This window comes from Arachis stenosperma, chromosome 9 (assembly GCF_014773155.1).
Source record: "Arachis stenosperma cultivar V10309 chromosome 9, arast.V10309.gnm1.PFL2, whole genome shotgun sequence".
Lineage (NCBI taxonomy): Eukaryota > Viridiplantae > Streptophyta > Magnoliopsida > Fabales > Fabaceae > Arachis > Arachis stenosperma.
The window spans coordinates 26,815,216-26,840,251 of record NC_080385.1 but is presented as its reverse complement, the minus strand read 5'-3'; the positions used below and the strand labels follow the sequence as shown (position 1 = coordinate 26,840,251).

The 25,036-nt window shown below is 31.3% G+C and overlaps 2 protein-coding genes across 3 annotated transcripts; one reads left to right on the top strand and one right to left on the bottom strand.

Moving 5' to 3' along the window:
• The first annotated feature begins 10,497 nt into the window (after positions 1 to 10,497).
• On the top strand, positions 10,498 to 12,390 carry LOC130949297 (pentatricopeptide repeat-containing protein DOT4, chloroplastic-like). The gene has a single exon (XM_057878058.1). The coding sequence runs from the start codon at positions 10,498 to 10,500 to the stop codon at positions 12,388 to 12,390; it is 1,893 nt and encodes a 630-aa protein (XP_057734041.1).
• A 9,751-nt stretch (positions 12,391 to 22,141) lies between these two features.
• Positions 22,142 to 24,831, bottom strand: LOC130951672 (transcription factor PIF3-like). Of its 2 annotated transcripts, none has more exons than XM_057880371.1 (6): positions 24,593 to 24,831; positions 23,983 to 24,517; positions 23,355 to 23,465; positions 23,175 to 23,237; positions 22,985 to 23,050; positions 22,142 to 22,696 (listed from the first exon to the last, which is right to left on the bottom strand). In XM_057880371.1, the coding sequence occupies exons 1-6, from the start codon at positions 24,646 to 24,648 to the stop codon at positions 22,346 to 22,348; spliced, it is 1,182 nt and encodes a 393-aa protein (XP_057736354.1). In that variant the 5' UTR covers positions 24,649 to 24,831; the 3' UTR covers positions 22,142 to 22,345. The 2 variants fall into 2 exon arrangements, with proteins under 2 accessions (XP_057736354.1, XP_057736353.1); XM_057880370.1 differs by having other exon boundaries at positions 22,184 to 22,696; positions 23,175 to 23,240.
• Positions 24,832 to 25,036: the final 205 nt, after the last annotated feature.

The following is a 25,036-nucleotide window of genomic DNA, read 5'->3' as shown; positions in this document are numbered from 1 at the left end:
CCAATCCTTCTTACTCCTTTCCATGGCAAGCTTATGCAAGGGTTTCACCGTTGTCAGTGGCTACCTCCCATCCTCTCAGTGGAAATGTTCAACGCACCCTGTCACGGCACGGCTATCCATCTGTCGGTTCTCAATCAGGCCGGAATAGAATCCATTGATTCTTTTGCGTCCGTCACTAACGCCCTGCCCTCAGGAGTTTGAAGCACATCACAGTCATTCAATCATTGAATCCTACTCAGAATACCACAGACAAGGTTAGACCTTCCGGATTCTCTTGAATGCCACCATCAGTTCTTGCCTATACCACGAAGACTCTGATCTCACGGAATGGCTGGCTCGTTTGTCAGGCGAGCACTCGGTTGTCAGGCGATCAACCATGCATCGTGTATCAGGAATCCAAGAGATATTCACCCAATCTAAGGTAGAACGGAGGTGGTTGTCAGTCACACGTTCATAGGTGAGAATGATGATGAGTGTCACGGATCATCACATTCATCAAGTTGAAGAACAAGTGATATCTTGGACAAAGAACAAGCGGAATTGAATAGAAGAACAATAGTAATTGCATTAATACTCGAGGTACAGCAGAGCTCCACACCTTAATCTATGGTGTGTAGAAACTCCACCGTTGAAAATACATAAGAACAAGGTCTAGGCATGGCCGAATGGCCAGCCTCCCAATGATCTAAGATAGCATAAAATGAAGATAGCTACCCCGATATCTCAATACAATAGTAAAAGGTCCTACTTATAGAAAACTAGTAGCCTAGGGTGTACAGAGATGAGTAAATGACATAAAAATCCACTTCCGGGCCCACTTGGTGTGTGCTTGGGCTGAGCAATGAAGAAATTTCGTGTAGAGACTCTTCTTGGAGTTAAACGCCAGCTTTTATGGCAGTTTGGGCGTTTAACTCCCATTTAGGTGCCAGTTCCGGCGTTTAACGCTGGAATTTCTGAGGGTGACTTTGAACGCCGGTTTGGGCCATCAAATCTTGGGCAAAGTATGGACTATCATATATTGCTGGAAAGCCCAGGATGTCTACTTTCCAACGCCGTTGAGAGCGCGCCAATTGGGCTTCTGTAGCTCCATAAAATCCACTTCGAGTGCAGGGAGGTCAGAATCCAACAGCATCTGCAGTCCTTTTCAGTCTCTGAATCAGATTTTTGCTCAGGTCCCTCAATTTCAGCCAGAAAATACCTGAAATCACAGAAAAACACACAAACTCATAGTAAAGTCCAGAAAAGTGAATTTTAACTAAAAACTAATAAAAGTATACTAAAAACTAAACCAAATATACTAAAAACATACTAAAAATAATGCCAAAAAGCGTACAAATTATCCGCTCATCAATCACCGTTGTCAATGGCTACCGTCCGTCCTCTCAGTGAAAATGGTCCGGCTATGGGTTACGTAGGGCTAATCATCTGTCGGTTCTCACTTGTGTTGGAATAGGATCCATTGATCCTTTTGCACACTGTCACTGCGCCCAACACTCGCGAGTTTGAAGCTCGTCACAGTCATCCCATCCCAGATCCTACTCGGAATACCACATACAAGGTTTAGACTTTTCGGATCTCAAGAATGCTACCAATTGATTCTAGCTTATACCACGAAGACTCTGAACTCACGAAATAGAATGCTCTGTTGTCAGGAGAGGCAACCATGCGTCGTGGACCAGGAGGCCAAGAGATATACATTCAAGCTTGCTTTCAGGTAGAATAGAAGTGGTTGTCAGGCACGCGTTCATAAGTGAGAATGGTGATGAGTGTCACTTGATCATCACATTCATCATGTTAAAGTGCGAATGAATATCTTAGAACAAGAATAAGCTTGAATTGAATAGAAAACAGTAGTAATTGCATTAATTCATGAGGAACAGCAGAGCTCCACACCTTAATCTATGAGGTGTAGAAACTCCACCGTTGAAAATACATAAGTGATGAAGGTCCAGACATGGCCGAATGGTCAAGCCTCCCAAATAACATGAAACAATCAAAAAAAGATTCAAAGACCTGATTCCAAGATCAAGGATGATCAAAAGATGCAAATACAATAGTAAAAGGTCTTATTTATAATGAACTAGTAACCTAGGGTTTACAGAAATAAGTAAATGATACAGAAATTCACTTCTAGGGCCCACTTGGTGTGTGCTTGGGCTGAGCATTAAAGCTTTCACGTACATAGACTTTTTTTGGAGTTGAACGCCAGCTCTTGTGCCAGTTTGGGCGTTTAACTCCAGCTTCTATGCCAGTTCTGGCGTTTAACGCCAGAAAATGGTAGAAAGTTGGCGTTTAAACGCCAGTTTGCGTTATCAAAACTCGGGCAAAGTATGGACTATTATATATTGCTGGAAAGCCCAAGATGTCTACTTTCCAACGCAATTGAGAGCGCACCAATTAGGCTTCTGTAGCTCCAGAAAATTTATTTCGAGTGCAAGAAGATCAGAATCCAACATCATCTGCAGTCCATTTTTAGCCTCTGAATCAGATTTTTGCTCAGGTCCCTCAATTTCAGCCAGAAAATATCCGAAATCACAGAAAAATACACAAACTCATAGTAAAGTCCAGAAATGTGATTTTTGCATAAAAACTAATAATTATATACTAAAAACTAACTAAATCATACTAAAAACTACGTAAAAATAATGCCAAAAAGCGTATAAATTATCTGCTCATCATTCATCTTTTCCATATATTCCTTAAACTCTTTATAAGTAGTGGCACATGCACAATCCCATAATAATCCCCTAAGTTCTATATCTTTTCACTGTTTATTAAAATTTTTCCAAAGATGCCATGCACAGAATCAGTGATGCACATTAGGCATCACCTCCTGCATAGCATGAATCAGGCCCTGCAACCCAGAGTTAACGCATACAATCAGTCATTCATATCCACGAATTGCTACAAATTAGAGTCCATAAGTATTCAGTGTCGTGACCCATAGCAGTCCCTCACATTGGGTTTCACTCGCCATAATAGTCCCTCACATTGTTGTTCACTCACCATAAAAGTCCCTAACTTTTGTTATCGTGCACCTAAACAAGTCCTTTAAACATAGCAATAGCAACTAATGTGATATAGTGCAAGCATCATAACAACAATAAGTTAAATATTTACCAACTCAGAATAAAGCATCATAGGCATAATAAGTTAAATACCTTTTGTATGTCAGAAATAAAGTACCAACCATGTGTCTTGTAATCTCCCAATGCAAGTTTTGGTGCAACAGTTCTAGGAATCACTTCCAATTCACTGTGTTCTCAATTTCCACAATTGCCCATGCAAAGACATATATGTGATGGTTAGCATCTTGCGCAACAGCTGAAAGAATTTGCCCTCCAAACACAGTCTTTAGGAAAGCTCCATCAAGTCCAATGAGTGGACGACAGCTGGCTCTGAAGCCCTTGCATCCACTTAAACAGACTTATGTCTTCTCAAAAATTACCTCACTGTTTGACTGCGGAATAGTGCAAATCTGAACAGTCGAACTCGAGTTAGTTTTCAAAAGTGTCTCTCCATAGTCCCTTACTAATGCATATTGTGCCTTTTCATCACAATAGATAACGTTTCTAGTATTAGACAGTTCCCTTGAGATTGAATTCCAATTCAATAACAAATCATACTTGGTCTTGAAGAATGTATTAGCATCACAATGTCTAAAGTTGGGATATTTTCTCACTTTCCTCACCAATTTACTAGCAACCCAGTTTCTGTTGGCTGCTTTGTGCTTATTCTCTCTTGCACATGTATGATCATCTCTGAACGTCTTCACTTGCCAGCAAGTATCCTCATGTCCCTTCGAAGCAAAAATAACCCATCTACATTCCTTCACCTTGCATATTGCCTTTAACCTCTTCCTATCATTCTTCTTGAATCGAATACGCCTTCACTCCTGGATTGTATACTCCCTAACGGCCTCTTTAAAATTCCACTTGGTATTAAACTTCATTCCAACCTCTAAATGTAACTCACCAAACCTAGCACCCTCCCTAAAAACTAGAAATACCTCATCAAATTCAGCCACTTCCTCTAGTTCATCTTCAAAATTCGGTGGAGTCTTTATCTCCAACGAATGCCAGGAGTTGGCACCATCAAAATCAGTCCCAAGATTATAGGTATCATAATTCTCAGACCTACCACCTCCCACAAATCCAAGATCTATTTCAAAATAAAAAACATCCTCTACAAAAGTGTCGTCATCAACACATATATTCTCCTTCTCCTTGCTCCTGCCCTTACCCTTTCCATCACTCTTATTTGTAGTTTTCTTTCTATTTTTTAACTTACGTGAAGGAATAGGGTCCCTAACACATGAATCAGATGAGCTGTCTTCCCTAACTGGTTTATAGGGCTAATCTTCTGAACTCTCATCAGAATTAGAGGAGTCTTCATTAGAGGACAACAATATTACAGGTATCTTGCTACCTTGCGCCTTTTTCTGACCCTTTGTGCAACCTATCCCAGTAGCAGACCTCAAACAATACCTCTTGTTCACTTTGGTTTGAGTTGGTTTGAGGATTGTCTTAGTCTTCATTTTTAGTTGTTATTCATTAGGCACCATAACTGAGGCTTTAACCTCCTACTCACTAGGTAGACTAATACTAACACTGGGAGTCTTTTCAGCATTGGAATTGGCATAATGGTGTGGGATGAATTCGGCATTTTTCTTTTCTTGCTCTCCAAGATCACTTAATTGATCATCAATATATATCATAACCTCCTTCCCTTGCAGCAGTTCAGGTGATGAAACCTCATGTTCAATAAAATTATCAATAAGATCCTGGTTTTGTGAACCTACCTCTATGCTCTTCTCAGGTACAAGCCACCAAACTTCCTTCATTCTGTCATAACCTAGCTCCTTTAAGAGTTTCTCAGATAAAATACATCCAACCTATCCACCTTAAGATCACCCAAGCAGCTTCTATTATCAGGATAATACCCCATCTTTCCGTCAACACTCTTTTAAAAAGTTTCTCCATAATGAAACATAATGTCCAAAACTTCATCCATTTGTAAGATATATAAATAAACAAATTAAACACATGTAGCACTAACAGTGTATCACAACTCCACTTGAGTAACATTAATGAAAAAAATTCCCTGTTTCATATATAAAAAAATAGAGCAAACCAAACCCCACCCTAACATAGTAACCATAAAAAACCTAATAGCATAAAAATCTCAAAAAAATAGCAAAAGCAAATGAAATCACCTCAAACAACAACTTAAGTGAAGAACGATCAATGAGTACCCAAAAAAAAATTCTTTTCAATTCATAAAAATATTGCTAACCTTGTTGATACTCACGATGATGGTGCTCTCTGATTCAGCAATTTTCTATGGTTGATGTCCTTCCTTCTCCTGCTAAAAAAACTCAGAAAATCCTAATGTGAAGGTGCCCTACTGTGACGACATTCTCTGAAGGAAGAGGAGACGAAACAGTTTAAGAGAATAAGAGAAAGACTTATGAATGATCATCCTTACCCAAGAAACAATTTCAATACCCCTGCATGAAAATACGACGCCGTTCTTCTTCATTCCCCCTACAAGTGAAACGACATCGTTTTAGATGTCCTACGTGGAAGTGGCAGCGCCAGGTCAGTGCTCCGCCTGCTTACTCATGTCGGAATTGGGTAGAAGGATCTGTATATAGCTTGGAGATCAAATTAGAGGATATATTTAGTGCAATAAAAAATTGAGGGGCAAATACAAAGGGACCGTTTGTCCAAAGAATCACTTGACCATGTATTGCCGGAAGATGGGTTCATATGCACAAGATGAAAAGTTGTTGATCTATTATTTTCAAGATTATTTAACAGGAGTTGCATCTAACTAGTATGCACACTTGGAACTATCTCTCATAAAGAGCTAAAAAGATTTAGCAGATGCATTCTTAAAGCAATACAAATATAACATTGACATGACACTTGATAGATTTCACTTGAAGAACATGACTAAAAAAGAAAGTAAAATTTTTAGGGAGTATGCTTAAAGATAGAGAGAAATTGCTTTATAGGTGGAACCTCCAATTACTAAAAAAGAAACTATCACCATGTTTATCAATATACTCCGATATCCTTTTTATGATAGGATGGTTGGAAGTGTATCATCAAACTTTTCAAATATAGTCATAATTAGAGAAAGGGTTGAAAGTGATTTGAAAAAAAAATTCGCGGAAGGCTCAACAGGAATGAATAATATAAAGAAGCTTCAAATACAAAAGAAAAAAGAAGGGAAGACCCATGTAGTAGAAAATAGAGTTAATAGTCGCATGAGTTTCAATTCACCAAATCTTCCATATACAACAAAGCATTACACCCAAATGATGCATTATTCTAATCTTCCCATACTTCTACCTCAAAGGCCATCATTTATGCCACCTCAATATACTCAATCTTGGAATCAAAGTCTCAATAACAACCAAAGAAAGATTTCGAATAATCTTAAAAAGAAACCTAAACAGTTTGACTTAATTTCCATGATTTGTTCCGAGATACTCCCATAATTAATTCAAAATTCATTGGTGGTTCTAATAACACCTCTTATAAGGTAGATTTATGATGGATACTTGAAAAGAAAAGAAAGTATAATAATAAGTAAAAGCGTGTCATAAGCCAAAAATTGTACTGATAACGATGAATTTGACCGCTAAATTAAATTCATCTATATAAACTTTATTACTAGCTTTTGTTGATTTATTTAGCCTTGGTAAAATATTCTAAATATGATACGGAGCCAGGATACTCTCCGCTACTAATTTCTTAGTTGTCTGTTGTTTAAACCGATACGGTTTGAAAACGATAATCTTACGCTTTAATTATTAAACTATATTCTTCTTTCTTTAACAATTTGGCCATAACATCAAGGAGTTATCTTCAATCAAAATTCATGAAGTCTCTAGGAAGATTAGCTAGAGAAAAATAAAGAACCAAAAAATTAAATCAAGCTTGAACCAAACTAAACCAACTCCACTCTTTCAAAATCAAACCGATTTTTTTTTTCATAAAGCCACAGTTTTCTCTTCTCCACATTTTTTTATCATTACACCTCATCAATCTTATTCTCATCAAACATGATCAGAAATTTTAAAGAAATTACAGTTAAACTTTACTCGCCAAATTAGAATTTTTCTATAAATTTCTAACAACGAGACTCAGTAATTAAAAAATACCGTTATAACTAATTATTCTGTAGAATAATTATTATCTTAAGCTTAAGACCAAATTTCTTAATCAATTATCATATCTTTAATTATTCATTTGATGAATTAATTAAAGAAAAGTATAGATATATCATTAGAATTAGTTGTTTTGCAATGGTAATTCTTGATAAGAGGACTCCCAATTATCGTAAACTTTTTCAATGGCACGTTGTTTTGCAAGCTAGGCTTTGCGATAAGTGGGTGTGTAATTGAAATGGTTCTGAATTTCTGCAATTACGAGCTTAACTTTCATTGACGGGTCAATTGTTATCATAGGCTTTACGTATGCAGCCATTATTCTTGAATCAAGTTTAGAGTGGTCTTGGGACAACTTAAATTGTATACAACTGTGAGGTCCATTGTAATTTCTAACCTTCCAAAAGAACTTATTTTTTCTGTATGACACCCTAATGATCCATTAGCAAGATTGTCCAAACTGTTGGCACCTACAATAATAAGTAGTTGGGGATGACTCTTTCACAATATAATATACCGATCTTTTTATACTGTATGGCTTAAGTTTTGCAATCACAGCTTCTTTATTCACAAACATCTCACCAAAAACTAATTCATCATCATTCACAGTGAAATGATCAATGTTCAAACCCTCGAGATACTCAGATGTACGCATAACGTCAAGATCTAGTGCACACATAAATACTAGACAGTCGTGTTGATATTTAGTGTTAGGCACTGTGGAGTTTGATACTTCATCATCATCATCCTCATTTTCTCCATCATTATAAAACCGCTCATTTTGATATCTTCGTATGAGGCATAATCGTCAAAGTCATCATCATTTTCAAAATCCAATCCTACTCCTTCAAATTCATGATGCTCAAACTCTTCATACATCTTTGTTAACAAAACAAGAAAATTAATACTAATAATAAGATTATATTACAATTGTATATCTTAATTTTTATTATTAATAGAATATATTTCTAATGAACAGGATCTTCAATGCGAAGCAAATATAGAGCATACCTTGTATCTAACAACAACAACAACAACAACAACAACAACAACAACAACAACAATAATAATAATAATAATAATAATAATAATAACAATTTAAACACTAAGAATAATATTAATAAAAGATATGTCTTACCAAGTAAGAAATGCTTTTACCTCCACCTACATCTTCAAAATCAATATACAACTCAAGTACAAAAAGATTTGTTTGAAAACCACTAAAACTACAGAACATTGTTCGCACATCATCGTCTCTATTTATCATAATTTTTCGAAAACTTATATTTCCATTGTTAAAACAGAATGGAAGTTTAAACCATATATTGACTACTCTCCTTTCAATATTTAAGTATTAGCAAATTAATATTTTTAATGCTTAAAATTAGATTTTTGCATCTAAAAATTATTTTTATCATCACAACTTATAACAGACTCATTAAAATATATTAATGCAGTAATATTTGTAAAATCTTTTTTTTTCATTTTTTTATGTGAAGAACTTTCTTTTGGTGATCAAGAGCTAAAACCACAAAAAAAAATAAATAAATAAATAAATAAAGGGAGACATACAGGAGAACATACAAAAGAGAAGAGAGAATAAAACACAAGTTTAACAAGATGAAAAAATGAAGTGAAAAAAATTAAAATGTATACATACAGAATAAAGAACTAAAGTAGATATTTATAGCCAAAAATTAATATATTATAATTTATTATTTAAATTTTTAAATTTTTTTATAAAAATATATCAATTAATATTAATATTGTATAAAAGTTGATCTATCACCTGTGTTATCAGTGATAAATAATTCAATTTAAGGTGTTACAGTTAAAAAAAAAAAAATCTATTAGCATGCATACATAAAATAGATTAGGTGTTAATTCACACACGTTACTAACAATAATTATTTAATATTTTTTCATATGAAGGATGTAGTGTTCTTTGTAAATTGGGATAAAATGAAACACTGCATCTTTTATGTTGTGTTTCATGGAAAAATGAATTGCAGTAAAACGCTACACAGTGTATGTCAAGTTCTTTGAATTAAATCTAGCACTTTCGAAACATCACATTGATGTAATACTTTTTAAAAATTTTTATTATTGTTAACAAATTTTTTTTCTTTTATTTTGGTAAATGATCCGGTATACTGATATTATTAGAGTTTTAAAAGTGTATATTATAATAAAATAATACAAAATTTTATGTCTGTATAAAATATTAGCCTTTAAATTAGTATAATATATTTTGTATTAGTATATATATTATTTAATTTATTTTTAATGTTATTTTATATTTTAATATATATTTTATATAAGTGATTGATTTTGATTTTTAATATACTCGTAATATGATTAAAAATAATGATGATAAAAAATTAGAATTTAGAAAAAAAAATGAGTATATATAGCACAGAAAATTAGGATTGAATGATTATAATCGAAAATTAGGATTTGCACGCAAAACTTAAGTTTGATGAGAAAAAATAAAACCATAAATTTAATTATTGATAATAGCAAAAATATTTTTAATAAAAAATTAAAAAATCTTTTGTTTTTATTTTTTAAAATCAAGATATTATTATTGATTTATAAAAAAATGATTTACTTTCTTAAATAAAAATATTTGAAAAAGATGTATTTAAATAAATTTAGAATATAATAAAAATAAATATTTTAATAAAAATTTTATAATTATTTTTATATAAATTTTTTTTATTATTAGATGATAATTATAAAATTTGATTTTGATATATTATAAAAATATTATTATTTTTATTTAAAATATGATTAAATAAATAAATCATATTTTTAATACAAACATCTAGCCGCTAATTTTTTTGGATATTGTAAAGTAAATGATGTAATAAGGATATGTTAGGTGTCTAAAATAAAATTAGTTTATTTTTTTAAAAAAACATTATTTAATAGAAACACTCAAACAAGCACGTAGTATAAGAAGTTTGTTCCATCTCCTATGATATCGTTGTCGATGCTAGACTATGTTGTTTCGAACAAAGCTACCAACTAATGCTAATACTATTGTTTCCATAATTACTCCACAACACTCCTTTCCCATTCCCATTACTACACCCTCCTTCTTCCGTCATCTCAATTCTCCCTCCAATCTTCTTCAAGCAAGAAAACTCCATGCTCTTCTTCTTGTCCTTGGCTTCTTCCATCCAAACATAGCCCCACATAACAACTCTTTTGCTTCTCAAATCATCAATGCTTATGTTAACTTCTCTCACATCAAACATGCGTACCTCGTCTTTTCTGAACTGCCCCACAAGACCAATGTTGCTTGGAATGCGATGCTTCGGGCCATGCTTTGTGTTGGTCACTACACACAAGCCATTGAGCTCTATAACTCCATGCTCAAGCAAGGGGTGAAACCTGATAACTACACCTACCCAATTGTTCTCAAGGCATGTTCTTCCTTGCGTGCAATTGAATATGGAAGATGGGTTCGAGAGACAATCATATACAATGAGGTGAAGCATAATATAAGGCCTAATGCTTATGTATTGTGTTCTATGATCAATATGTTTGCTAAGTGTGGCAGCTTGGGAGACGCACGTAAGGTGTTTGATGAAATGCTGGAAAAAGACTTGGCTTCTTGGACTGCCATGATATGTGGGGCGGTGTGGAATGGTGAGTTGGTTGAAGCGGTTTTGCTTTTTAGGACGATGAGATCGGATAGTTTGAAGCCTGATTCGGTGATTGTAGCATCTCTCTTACCGGTATGCAGCAAATTGGAGGATGCCGAATTGGGAATGTCGCTGCAAGGATGTGCTGTGAGGAGTGGCTTTGACAGTGATTTGTATGTTTCCAATGCTCTCATTGACATGTACTGCAAATGCGGTGATCCATTTGAGGCCCGTTTTTTATTCGACAACATGGTTTGTAGGGATAGGGTTTCTTGGAGTACCTTGATTGCAGGGTACTCACAGAATTTCTTATACCGAGAGAGCTATGAATTGCTTCGTAGAATGGTAAATATAGGGCTGAAAGCAAATGAAATTGTTGTCTCAAGTGTTCTTCCTGCATTAGGAAAACTCAGATTGTTGAAACAGGGGAAGGAGATACATAACTATGTTCTTAAAGAAGGGCTTGTATTGGATCCAATAGTGGTAAGCACATTGATTGATATGTACTCTAATTGTGGCTCCATGAAGGAAGCAGAAACAACATTTGATTACATGTCAGATAAGGATATTATGCTGTGGAATACGATGATTGCGGGATATAACTTAGACGGCAATTTTGACTTGGCACTTTCAACCTTCAGAGAAATTTGGGGAACTCAACATAGACCTAATTCCATTACTTTGGTAAGTGTTCTTCCTGTGTGTACCAAATTGGGAGCTCTTAGGCAGGGAAAGGAGATCCATGGTTATGCAACCAAAAGTAATCTAATATTAAAGACTAACGTTGGAAATTCGTTGATAGATATGTATGGCAAATGTGGATTTCTTGATCTTGGAGTAAAGGTCTTCAACCAGATGATGGTAAAGAATGTTGTAACATATAACACCATAATCTCTACTTATGGAGCTCATGGATTAGGAGGAAAGGGTTTGGCATTTTATGATCAGATGAAGATTGCGAGAATTAGACCGAATAAAGTCACGTTTATCGCACTATTATCCGCTTGTAGCCATGCAGGTCTAGTTGAAAAAGCTTGGCAGTTGTATAATTCCATGATTCATGATTATGCTATTGAGCCGGATATGGAGCACTACTCTTGTATGGTGGATCTTCTTGGTAAAACCGGAGACATTGATGGCGCATACAAGTTCATAACAACGATGCCTGTGACTCCCGATACCAATGTTTTGGGAAGCTTACTTGGCGCTTGTCGAATTCACAACAAAGTAGAGCTGGCCGAGATCCTAGCTGAACATATCTTTCAATTGAATGCTGAAGATCCTGGCCATTATGTGCTTCTTTCAAATTTATATGCGTCTAGGGAACAATGGAAAAACATGTCAAAGGTGAGAAGCATGATGAAGGATAAAGGACTGGAGAAAAAACCAGCAAGTAGTTGGATTCAGATTGGGCACAAAATCCATGTTTTTCATGCTACAAGTAAATTTCATCCAGAGTTTGCAAAGATTGAAGAGATTTTGGATAGTTTAGTTTCGGTGATGAAAGGTGAAGATTGTTTGCCTGAAGAGCCCGAGGATTTATTCCCATGTCGATGATCAACCTCTTGTGTGAAACGAAATTCTTGCATACTACATTCATCCAAAATTTACTATCTAGTTTGGAAGGTTTTTTTTTTTCCCTTCAAATATAACTGAGATACTTTCTCCTTTTTTCATTGCTGCTGAGTTGGATGAGAGGGGAAGGGGAGAGGAGAGTATTGAAAACGAAGAGATAAACCTAAAACTAAAAGTAGTCCCCGAGATTGATCTCTTACAATAAATAATTCTCGAGATTTTAACTGTACTAATTACATTTCTTAGATTAACAAAAGTATATTATGTTAGTTTTTTAGTCGTTTTTTATCAAGTAACTTATCACACCATAATGGACTATTATGATATGCTTTTGTCAATCTAAAAAATGTAATTGATGTAATTAGAATGTCGAAAACTATTTTTATACATACAATCAAGCTTAAAAACCACCTTTTGAGTTTAACTAAAAAAACAAAAGTAAAGCTTAAAGTTGCAAATTTGTTATAATCCAAAACTAGAAACACAAAAAAAACGTCTTTTTAATTTGTAATTTTCAAACATTTACAAACTCGAAAACAAAAATGAATAACCAAACATTGATTTCTATAACATTTTGAGAAAACTAAACCAAACAAATCTTAATTATATTTGCTCGCTTTATTAGTGGTGTATCGTAGCAGGTTATATTTGATATAAAAGTTACATGCAGTACGTATAGACAGTGACGGATCCAAAAATATTTAGTAGTGGGGGCAAAAATAATTAAAAATAAATATTTAAAATTTAAAATATATTAATTAAGTTTTTAATAATTTAATTAACATGCTAAAAGTATATTAATTTAAAAATATTTTGATATAGTTATTATTAATACTAGCATTTTGTCAGATATTGTATACCCATCAAATCATATTTTATTGATTTTTATATAATATAAAAAGAATTATAGCTCAACAATTAAAAAATTATTAGAAATATAATTTGAATGAACTAACTTTAATTTTTCCTAAGTTTTTATAATTGTGTGAAAAAGATCAACAAAAAAATACACAAAAAAAATTTAAATTTAATAGTTACATATAATTTTGTTTATATATATATAGATAATGTCTCTCTATTTTTTATTAAATAATTATTTAAAAATTTTTTTATTTAATTAATTGTAAATTTAAAATTCTATCATATTTATAGTAGATGTTTGTTTGACAAAAAAAATCATTATATATAAGGCCAAAACTAAATTAAATAAAATAATAAAAATAAATAAATAATATATAATATTAACTCAATTAACTTAGGAAAAACTACTAAATACTAATAATATTTTTTTTATTTAAAAATTTAAGTTTGATTTTGTATAATTAACTAATTGAATTATTATTATTTATTTTCTAATTTAAGTAAATTTAATTTTTCTAATTTTAATAGATTAAATTGATATATAGCTTTTTTCATTGTATTAATATTTAATAACTTAAATTTTTATCATACATAAAAAAATGTTTAAGCATGGAACAAATATAATGATACAATGAACATTATATATTTTTATGTATATTTATTATTTTTTTTTATAATTCCCACCACTTTGTGTGTGGGTCCGTCCCTGCGTATAGGTTTTCCTAAAGAAAAAGAGTTCCCATAAATGAAGCGGCTAATAAGAACATAAAACCATGGAATGTCTATGACTTATTAAAACAAACATAAATAAGTGTTAAGAATGAGAAATAGATATTCACTATCTAAAGAAATAAACATGAAAAGTATTAAAAATAAATAGAATCATACTATTTTCATAATCCATATATATTTATATGACTTATAATGGATGTTTTACTTTTCAATCATGCTACATAAATAAAAAAAATAAAGTATTATTTTAGTTTTTAACATTTAAAACAAATTTTAATTTGGTCTAATATTTTAAATAATCTATTTATGTTTCAAAAAACTTCAAATAGGTTTAATATTGTCCTATCATTAAATTTGAAATAGCCAAATTCTTTTAATTATATTCACAAACTCAGAAACTCCGTCTATGTTATATTTGCGGTACATAGCCAGTCCCAAATTTGGATAAAGGAGGAGGGTTGTGTTAAGTTTTTGACAACCAACATAAAAACTTAGTCGAATCTTCATGACATGAATTAAAGACGTTATTGCGCTAAAACTAGGTCGTTGCCCGGAAACAACATACTGTATGGCTCGAGTACAGTGTCAAATGAGTAATAGCCGCTGCATTGGTGTCCAGATGTAGTGTTAAATGAGCAAGGGTTCCCGCGTTTACGTGAACGGACGAGGGTAAATAAGCTAGTTGATAAAGTAAAAGATAAAGGTCGGAGCGATAGAAGGTTGAGATTTGGGACATGGAATATGGGCACTCTAACAGAAAAATCTAGGGAGGTGGTGGACACCATGACAAGGAGGAAGATTAACATTATGTGCCTATAAGAAACAAAATAGGTTGGTGCGAAGGTTAGGGAGTTGGATACTTTCGGATTCAAACTTTGGTATACACGAAAGGTGAAGAATAGGAATGGGGTTGGTATTATTGTGGATAAGCAGTGGAAGAAGGACGTAGTGGATGTCAAGAGGGTGGGAGATTGGATCATCTCTATCAAACTTGTGGTGGAGGGAGGTGATTTTCATGTGATTAGCGCCTATACACCGCAAGTGGGTTCGGACGAATAACATAAGAAAAGGTTTTAGGAGAATCTAAAGAGTTTGGTCCAAAACATATCTTCGTGAGATAAGATTTTCTTAGGAGGAGATTTAAATGGTCATGTTGGAAGAGAAGTGATTGGGTTTGGAAGTATTCACGGAGGCCATGGTTTCGAGGTGATCAATACCGAGGGTAAAATTATTTTGGACTTTTCCTCAACCTTTGACCTTCTCATCACAAATATATGTTTTAAAAAGAGAGATGAATATCTTATAACCTATAAGAATGGCATGACAAACTCTTAAATCGACTTCTTCTTGTTGAGGAGAGTCGACAAAAAATTTTGCATTAATTATAAAATTATCCCAAGAGAGAGTTTAACAACACAATATAGGATGCTCGTCATGAATTTTTACGTTGAGCAAAAGTTGAGGAAAAGACATCATACGAAGAACCCAAGTACGAGGTGGAGGCGGATGAAAGGTGAGGAACGCAAAGAAGCTTCCTAAGACAGGTACGAGAAGAGGCAAAGTGGGATAGGAATGGAAGCGCGGAAGAGATGTGGATAGAGATGGCAGAAGTTATTAGAAGAACAGTAAAAGAAAGTTTTTGTGAATCTAAAGGGATAGGACCAAGAGACGAGGAGTTCTGTTGGTGGAATGCGAGTGTATAAGAAAGATAAAGACAAAAAAAGAGTACTTTAAAGAGTGGTCTTTATGGCACAAGGCAGATAATTGGAAAAAATATAAGGCGGCTAAGAAAGAGACAAAAGTGGCTGTAAGTGAAGCAAAACAAGAGCATATGAGGGTCTCTACCAGTCTTTGGGCACGAAAGAAGGAGAAAAAGATATATATAGAATCGTAAAGAGCCGTGAAAGAAGAACGAGAGATTTGAATCAGGTTAAGTGATATGGAAAATAAAAGATAAACAAGAAAATAAGGATTCAAACTGAATAAAAAGATACATTGAAATTAAAATAAAAATAAAAATGATAGATTGAAATTGAATACAAAGAAAATCACTCTACTTTCTACCCAATTTCTTGACGCAACAAGAAAGGGACTCCTCAACCTAACTTGCCAACGCCATAGTTTGAAAATTGAATCGAAGGGACTCCTCAACCTTCTACTCAATTCCCCGATGTAACAAGAGAGGGACTCCTCAACCTCAATTGTCCACACCATGGTTTCATCACGAAACCAAAAAGGGGTTTTGAAACCTCTAAAAATTCTATTCTGCGACTACAATAGCTAAGGAGGTATTTATAACCTCTTATTAGGTTAAAACAAAGAAAAACCCTAAAGCCCATAATCATAAGACCCAATCTAGTAATTAAATAAACAAAATCAAAATACATTAAATTAAAATATTCTAAACATGTAAACTAATATCTTCTAAATAATACTTGAACTCTTCATATCTCGAATATTTGAAGCACGTATCATTAAGTGCATAAAGGATAAGGATGGAGATGTGTTGGCTCAAGAGGAGAAGATTAATGAAAGGTGAAAGAGCTACTTCTACAAGTTATTTAATGAAGGACATAAGACTCTTCCGAAGCTTGGTCGGTTATGCACAAGGAAAGAAGATCAAAACTTTGACTACTATTGAAGGATTCGAGACTTCAAGGTAAAAGAGGCTCTAAAGCAGATGAAAAATGGCAGGGCAGTAGGACTTGATAATATCCCGATTGGGATTTGGAAGGGCCTTGGAGAAAAAGGCATCAATTGGTTAACCATGCTTTTTAATGAGATTTTAAGGTCAAAGAAGGTATCTGATGAGTGAAAAAAGAGCATCTTAGTACCTATCTACAAGAATAAATGGGATATATAAAGTTGCGAAAACTATAGAGAGATCAAACTCATGAGTCATACCATGAAGTTATGGAAAAGGGTGACAGAACGGAGGTTGAAAAAAGAGACACAAGTAATAGAGAAGCAATTTGGATTTATGCCAGACAGATCCACCACTGAAGCAATATACTTGTTAAGAAGGATGATGGAGAGGTATCGTAGTAATAAAAGGGATCTACATATGGTGTTTATTGATTTGAAAAAAGCGTACGATAGGATGCCAATGGAGGTCTTATGAAAGGTTTTAGAAAAGAAGAGAGTAAGGATCACATATATTTGTACAACTAAAGACATGTATGATGGAAACACAACTTGTGTAAAGACTCAAGGTAGTGTGACAGAGGAATTTCCTATTAGTATAGGATTACACCATGGATGATCCTTAAGTCCATACATTTTCACATTAGTCTTAGAAGTACTCACAGAGCACATCCAAGAGCCTGTGCCATGGTGCATATTTTTTGCCGATGATATCATCCTTATGGAAGAGTCAAGGGAAAACCTAAATAAGAAGTTGGACTTATAAAGAGAAGCTCGCTCTAGAAATGTATGGCTTGCACACAAGCCGTAGCAAAACGGAATATATGGAATGTATGTTTAGTCTGAGAAGGAAAACCTCTAATATAGAGGTGAAGATTGGAGAAAACAACCTACAAAAAGTTAAAATTTTAAGTATCTTGGGTACATCATACAGGATAATGGAGAGATTGAATAGGATATAAATCATAGGATCCAAACAGGTTGGTCAAAATGGAGGAGTGTATCTGGTTTTATATGTGACAAAAAAGTTCCTTTAAAACTTAAATGTAAATTCTATCGCACTGCTATAAGACCGGCTATGCTTTATGGTATGGAGTATTGGGCGGCCAAAGGAGAGCACTAACATAAGCTAAGTGTGGCAGAGATGAAGATGTTGAGATGGATGAGTGGTTATACGCGATTGGATAAAATAAGGAATGAAGATATAAGGGAGAGTTGGAGTAGCACCTATTGTGGAAAAGATGGTAGAATTACGTCTCAGGTGGTTTGGACATGTGAGAAGAAGACCGACAAAACACTCAATCAAGAGGATGGATGAGGTGGAAGATGGACAAGGAGTGAAAGGCAAAAGAAGGCCTAAGAAGACCATCCATGAAGTGGTCAAATGAGATCTACATGTAAACGGTCTCTCTACAGACATGATACATGACAGAGCTCAGTGGCGTTATTTGATTCATGTAGTCGACCCTATTTAGTGGGACAAGACTTTGTTGTTGTTGTTGTTGTATGTTCACAAATTCAGATATTCTTTCATTCTCAATTTTTTTAATAATTTATAAAATTTTTTTAAAATTTTCAATAAATAATATCAAAATCATCTATATTTAAATCATCAAAAAATAATAATAATTAAAAAAAAGACATTGTCTCTGATATCTAAATCAAAGGCCTTTGCCTTTATTGTTTTGTTTTGGCAAATTACTTTCACATGCTTTATATGGATTCAATTATATCAAGGATTCCTAGGCATTTGAATTTGTTGCATAGTTACGACTATATTTTTTTAGTCTCGAAAGGTACAATTGGAATTTAATTTTTTTGTGATTTATATTTTTTATTACATAAAAAAATTAGTAACCATTCAAATTATTGTACTATTTATTTTATAAAATTTAGTTTTAGAATAAATTAGTTAAACATTATGTTATTAAAGTATTTTTTTGTAAAAATTAATTTATTTTAGAATATTAAAAATATGATGATATGTAATTCATGTGAATATTGATCAATTCAAAAAAAATTTTATATTTCGTCAAATTATATACACATATTAAAGGTAGTTATATACTTGAGTAACTAATTAAACTTAAATCAATGCTAATTTATGTGTACAATAATTGGCTAAAAGAAGTTTATTATTTGACTAAATGATAAATATTGAACTTTATTTTATTTTCTATCTATTAATTGGCTCAAAGAAAGGTTGATATTTGACCAATTGATAGAAAATATATGTGGTAATAAATAGGTATAATTCTCATGTTTTAATGTGAACAATGAGTCGATTCAAAGATAGACTTATTGTTTGACAGAAATTTGTTGAGAATATTTAGTAAATCGCACTAAATGAATTTATGTGTGTGTAGTTTATGCGAGTACAGATTGGTCCAAAAACAGTTTTGTACTTGGCCAAATTACATGCGCATTTGTGATAATAAATGTGATACTTATTTAGTTCTATGTGAACAATAAATTTGTCTAAAAATAGACTTATTGTTTGACAGATTTTATTATCAATGTTTGACTACTGTATTAAAATACCACTTATAAATTAATATTTATTTTCAAAGGCTAAATATTAATGTTGTGCTAGGTATTTATGATGGACCTACCATTATATGATATGTAACTTGTGTGAATATATTATTTTGCTTTAAAGTCATATCGGTCAATGTTAGTCTATTTTTTAAATAGAATTTTTTTGGTAATTAAATTAAAATTTTTGTCATTGATAACTTATATTTCATCAAATTATTATCTCATATGGCCTTTTAAAATAAATGTAGTTGATGACTTATATTAGTTCAGTAGGAGTAAATATATTTTTACTATTTTTGAATGTCAACGGCATGCAAAATTATAAATAATGTTATATACTCAACTCTAAAAGAGACAAATATAGTCTCATTAGGCATCTCAAGAAAGTTATAAAGTTCAAAAGTGCATCAGATTTATTATGCTTCGGTAGTAGTTTGATGGATAATAAATTTATACACTTACAGTTATTATATACTTTATTGGTATCTTTAGCAAATATTTGAGTCAGTTAAAAATAAATCACTAAATAATAGATAAACAAATTTTATTATAATAAAACATTACATATTCACACATATGAAGTCAGAAATTAAAGTTAAACATCATTTAGTATTCAAGTTCTGATTTTATTGAATGTCTAAGTAATTTGATCCATTACAAGTATATTTATATATATTCATTGGAAGAATTTTTTGGAAAGGTGTTGAGAAACTTATTATTCTTTGTACTAAAGTATTTGAATATAAAACACCTTTAAAAGAGACATCTATTTTAGTGACCATAAATACTTGTCACAACTTATAAAAATAAAATTGAAAGACCACTTGAGTTATTTTGTGATAATGTGTTAATAATTTAATATTTTACATTTTTTGTTAAACAAAAAAGTTTAGAATGTTTAAAAATTTTGTAAACAAGTTAGCACAAATTACACAAATAAATGCATATTTGAATAGTAAAAAATAAACACCTAAAATCTTTCATATAAAAACTATTTATATGGATATAATAAGATATTTTATGATATATTATTTCAGTGAAAACGTGTATTTGGATGCTTATATAGTTTAGATAAATTTACAAAAATAGATATTTTTGCAGAAATAAAGTATTTACTTTCGTTTTTATTTTGACTTGTGATCTCATAAAGTTTATTAAAGTTAGACCAATTAAAAATAGGCATGCATATGAGATCATTTTCGCATATAACTTCTAAATTTTCTTATCCATATTTCATCTGTCATTGAGTATATTAGTATGGTGATCATTGTGATTTCGTCGATACTAATGTGATAAAAACTGTTGTAATTTCATAACTAATATATAAGACGGATCAAATTGTTGAACTAATTAAAGAAATAGCATTTAGATGCCCGCATAAAGTTTATAAGTGATTATCTCAAGAATAATGTGTATGTATAGCCCAAGTGAAAAACTTTTAGAAAATTATAATTTCCTAATCTATTTATGCAATGGACAATTCATATATTAATTATAATCGCAAATTAAGCTATTTCATATTATATGTCTTATATAGTTGATCTCATTTATTGTTATAAATATTAATAGAATAAGTTATTATTATTTTTTATTTGAAATTAAATAAAAATAAAATTAGAATATTATTTTATTTATTTTTAGAATTTAATGGGTGTCATATATTATTCAAATATAAATAGTAATTTTGGGATTTTGACTTCTAACACATCAAAATTATTTTTGTAGTTTTTTTATCAAAAAAATTTATAATTTAACTCTATCAAAAATATAAAAAATTTTGATTGAAAAGAATTAAATAACTAAACTTTTTTAATTATATTTACAAATTTAGATACATTTCTATTCTTAAATATTTTTTTTAATAATTTAATAGAGATTATTTCGGGATTAAAGAAGCTAAGTAGTAGAATTTCCAACAATATTTACTAACAAGGTAGATATCAAGTGTATATAAAAAGAGGTATCTACTCAATTTTTTAATGAAACAATCTATCCTAACCAATTGGGAAACAACCTCATTTCATAACAATCTATCTTAACCCATTGAAAAACAACCTCATTTCATAATAGACAAAATTTAAAAATACATAACACGGTTCTATGGTGTACAAATCTACAAACTTTAGAACTAAAAGTGCTCCTAATGTTTTATTAATATCGTCTTTTTCTTTTAAGAAAATTTATCAATCTCTTATTCTATTTTTATTTTTTTATTTTATACAAATTAAAATTGGAGAAAATATTCGAAAGCGATATCAATCAAATTATTTAATTAAATAAAAGAAAAAGAAAAATATCATTTTTATGGAGATATTGGATAAACTAATAAAATAGTAATTAATAAAAAATAGAAGTCACTTAAATAAAGACGTTTAAAACGTCTTTTTAATTTTAAAAGATTTTTTTAGTAATTAAAATTCAATACATATAATGATTAAATCATATTAATTTTGTCAAATTTATATCAGACAAATTAATTTGGCCAAAAAATCAATAAATTACATCTTTAATTAATCTAAATTAATATTTTTTTATAAAAATAATTATAATATTTCTATTATAAAAAATGACTAAAATATTATTATTAATTTGAAAACTCTAAATTCTAAATTTTTTCTTTTTTCTGCGTCATCATAGGGTTAGGATTTAGGATTTTCAAAGATTATATATATATATAGGAGTATTTTAGTTATTTTTTATAATAAGGTTATTATAGTCATTTTCTATAAAAAAATAATTTAGATCGATTCAATATTTAATTTACCGATTTTTTAGTCAAATTAATTTACCTGATCTAATTTTAATAAAAAAATATAATTTAATTGATTATATCTATTGAATTTTAATTATTAAAAAATATCTTAAAAAATATTTTTAAACGTCTTTATCTAAATGAGTCTCTTAAAAGATTACATAAAAGATGCATTATTGGCTAAACAGATACATAGTTTTTCAGTTTTCATCCTTAGAGACTCATGACTCATGAGTAGTTATGATTATAGAATTATAAAAGTAAACGGCAAAAATTTTTCATCGTATATATTATATGGACTACTCCATGCATGCATGTTGCGATTGATACAACATTAATTGATGTAGCTTTTATTGACACAAATCACAATTAATATTTATTCAATGAAACACAATGAATTGATTAATACACCTACTTTAGAGCTGAGATATTATTGGTTGTTTGAAGTAGTGGCGGTTGTGTACAAAGATTGTTAACCTTATTATTATTATTATTATTATTTCCAAGCATGGGATGAGTAGTAGTAGTAGTAGTGAAAGGTGCATGAGACATTGGATTTGGCGGAATGACGGGTAAGAATTGGTTAGGGAAACCAAACATGCCAACTCCATTAGGTAGTGGTGGAATACTATTGAACTGAGCCATGTTGCAAGGGATGTTAATTCCAGGCCTCAAACCCATTAACTGTTGTAATTGCTGGGTTGGAGAAGATGTAGGTAGCATCATTGGAGGCATGCATAGCCCGGTTCCCATTGTCATAATCTGCATCATCATCATCATCATAATTAGTAATAAGAAAGATAATAGTTTTTACTCTTTTTTTATTAAAAAATATTATAGGATCAGCATATTTTAATATTTTTGTTCAGTAATTAATTTGTAATATTTAAAGGTATTGACTAAAAAAATACATTGAACATTTGAACTACTAATAAACTAAAATTATTAGATCGTTGACTAAAAATGATAGTTAATATAAATTAAAATTATTGTCTTTTTAATTTTTTTTCTTTTCTATTTATTAATTTAAAATGGCCTAACCTACTTTACCTGTAAATGAAGTTTTAAGGCCTTAAGATATTCAATGGCATCATCAAGCAGTGAAGCCTTGTCTACCTATAAAACACATACAAGAAAAAATTAATTATAGGACTATTTATTTCACAAAATTTATAAAATGTAATATTACAAAATTAGAAAAAATTAAAATAAAGGAGTTTATGTATATATGCATATATACCTTATTACAATTGGGTATGAGATCTTTCAGTACGCGCAGTTTCTTGTTGATCTTGTCTCTTCGCTGCTGTAAATCAATAAGAAAAAAAAATTGAGTTAGATGTTATGAAAATGAAATGAAATGAGCACCCTTAAGAAGTAAACAACATTTTCAACTCTTTTGCTTTAATTTATTTCTCACCCTTTCATATAAATTATGAGTCTCAGCATTCCTGCTTCTTCTGACTCCATTATTGCCCTCCCGCCGAGCATTCTTAATATCCTTCGTAACATCTTCTATGTCTTCGTCATTCTGCACCAATTCGTTAATCCATTTTCATACATGAGCACCATGCCAACTACCAAATAAGTTAAAAAAAAAGGAAATGAACAAAATAACGTTCCCTATTTCTCTCTTCATCTAAGTATAAAGATATGTTTGTATTAAAAGTTATTTAAGCTTTTTCAAAACTAATAATCAATCTAAGTGATAGATAAAATAAAAAATAAGAAAAAAAAATATCACGTGTATAAAAAAATTAATTATGAATCAGTCACTATATATATTATTTAATTCTAACATATATAAATAATAACTAATTTAGTGATCATTTTTATATACGTTTTAATGTCATTAAAAAAAATTTAAAATTAGAGAATTAGAGATAGAAAAAAATAGAATTCACTAAAAAAATTAACCAAAAAGTAAAAAGAAATATTTTAAGACATTTTAAGATTCACATATTTAATTCTCCTAATACAATTTCTAATTTCGATTTTAGTGTACATAATACGATAAAAAAAAAAAAAACATGGGTGTGTGCGGTTACCTCGCTTAAGTAGGTGGAGTCATGGAGGTCTTGTTTCCGGCTATAAATGTGTGTGTTGTTTGTTGACGCTCCAAGCGAACACACAGACGAATATTCTATCAAGGGCTCGTTACAGAAGCCGTTATCCACCACTTTCCTCTTATTACTATTACTAACAGATTTTAACTTCTTTTCAGGAAACGGTTCCTCTTTGTTGTTATCAGCATCACGTGAAACAGAATTATTCTGACGAAGCATTGAAGGTGTTAAAAAAGCGGAGAAATTCATGAGCTTTCCTGCTGCAAAGTCTTGTTGGTTTAATAATGATGAGTCTGCTATTCTTGGTTTCTTGAAAGTAGTTGTTGCTGCTGACGATGATGAATTATACAAAGATGTGTATGAGAATTGTGATGCTGCTGCTGCCGCTTCGTGTTTATTATTATCTTTTTCTTTTTCTTTCGAGGGTGACTTCTTCGTTGTTATGATACTACTACTCGTATTTGATGATGATCCTTCTTTCACTACAACTTTCTCCAAAGAACAATCATTTCCGTAACTGAAAATTCAAAAAATAAAATAAATAAACAAAATAGAGAGAGAATGAAGAAAGAGAGGGAGAGTGACTTCTTACATGAAGGTTGGATTATTCATCCCAGCACGAAAGAGTTCAAGCTTCTTCTCAGCCATTGAACAATTAATTAAAGAAAGAAAGAAAGAAAGATTGGAAATTGTTTCACATGTAAAATTAACTTTTGAGGAAGAAGGAGATTAATAATAATAATAATAATAATAATAATAATAATAATAATATAAATTAAGTTAGATGTTTCAGATTGTTAACTCGTATATTGAAAAATGCTATAGTAGTGGTGGCATGGAGAATATATATATATAGCTCCAAAGTATATAAATAGGTGAAAGAAGCATGGCATATGAGATGACTAGCTAGCTAGTCCAAATCGGAGGAAATTAATCAATTTAATTAATATTAGAACATGTGGTCCACATGTTAGATTGTCATATCTCAATTTAAGTTCCTAGTACTCATTTGTGTAAAATAAATAATAATTCAGGT

What these genes read in the sequence shown, in the direction of transcription:
- LOC130949297 (XM_057878058.1), top strand. Translation starts at nt 10,498, where the DNA reads ATGCTTCGGGCCATGCTTTGTGTTGGTCACTACACACAAGCCATTGAG.
- LOC130951672 (XM_057880370.1), bottom strand. Translation starts at nt 24,648, where the DNA reads ATGGCTGAGAAGAAGCTTGAACTCTTTCGTGCTGGGATGAATAATCCA. An exon ending in ATGAATAATCCAACCTTCAT is followed by an intron (nt 24,518 to 24,592) that starts GTAAGAAGTCAC and finishes TTGAATTTTCAG; the next exon opens with TTACGGAAATGATTGTTCTT. An exon ending in ACTCCACCTACTTAAGCGAG is followed by an intron (nt 23,466 to 23,982) that starts GTAACCGCACAC and finishes GAATTGGTGCAG; the next exon opens with AATGACGAAGACATAGAAGA.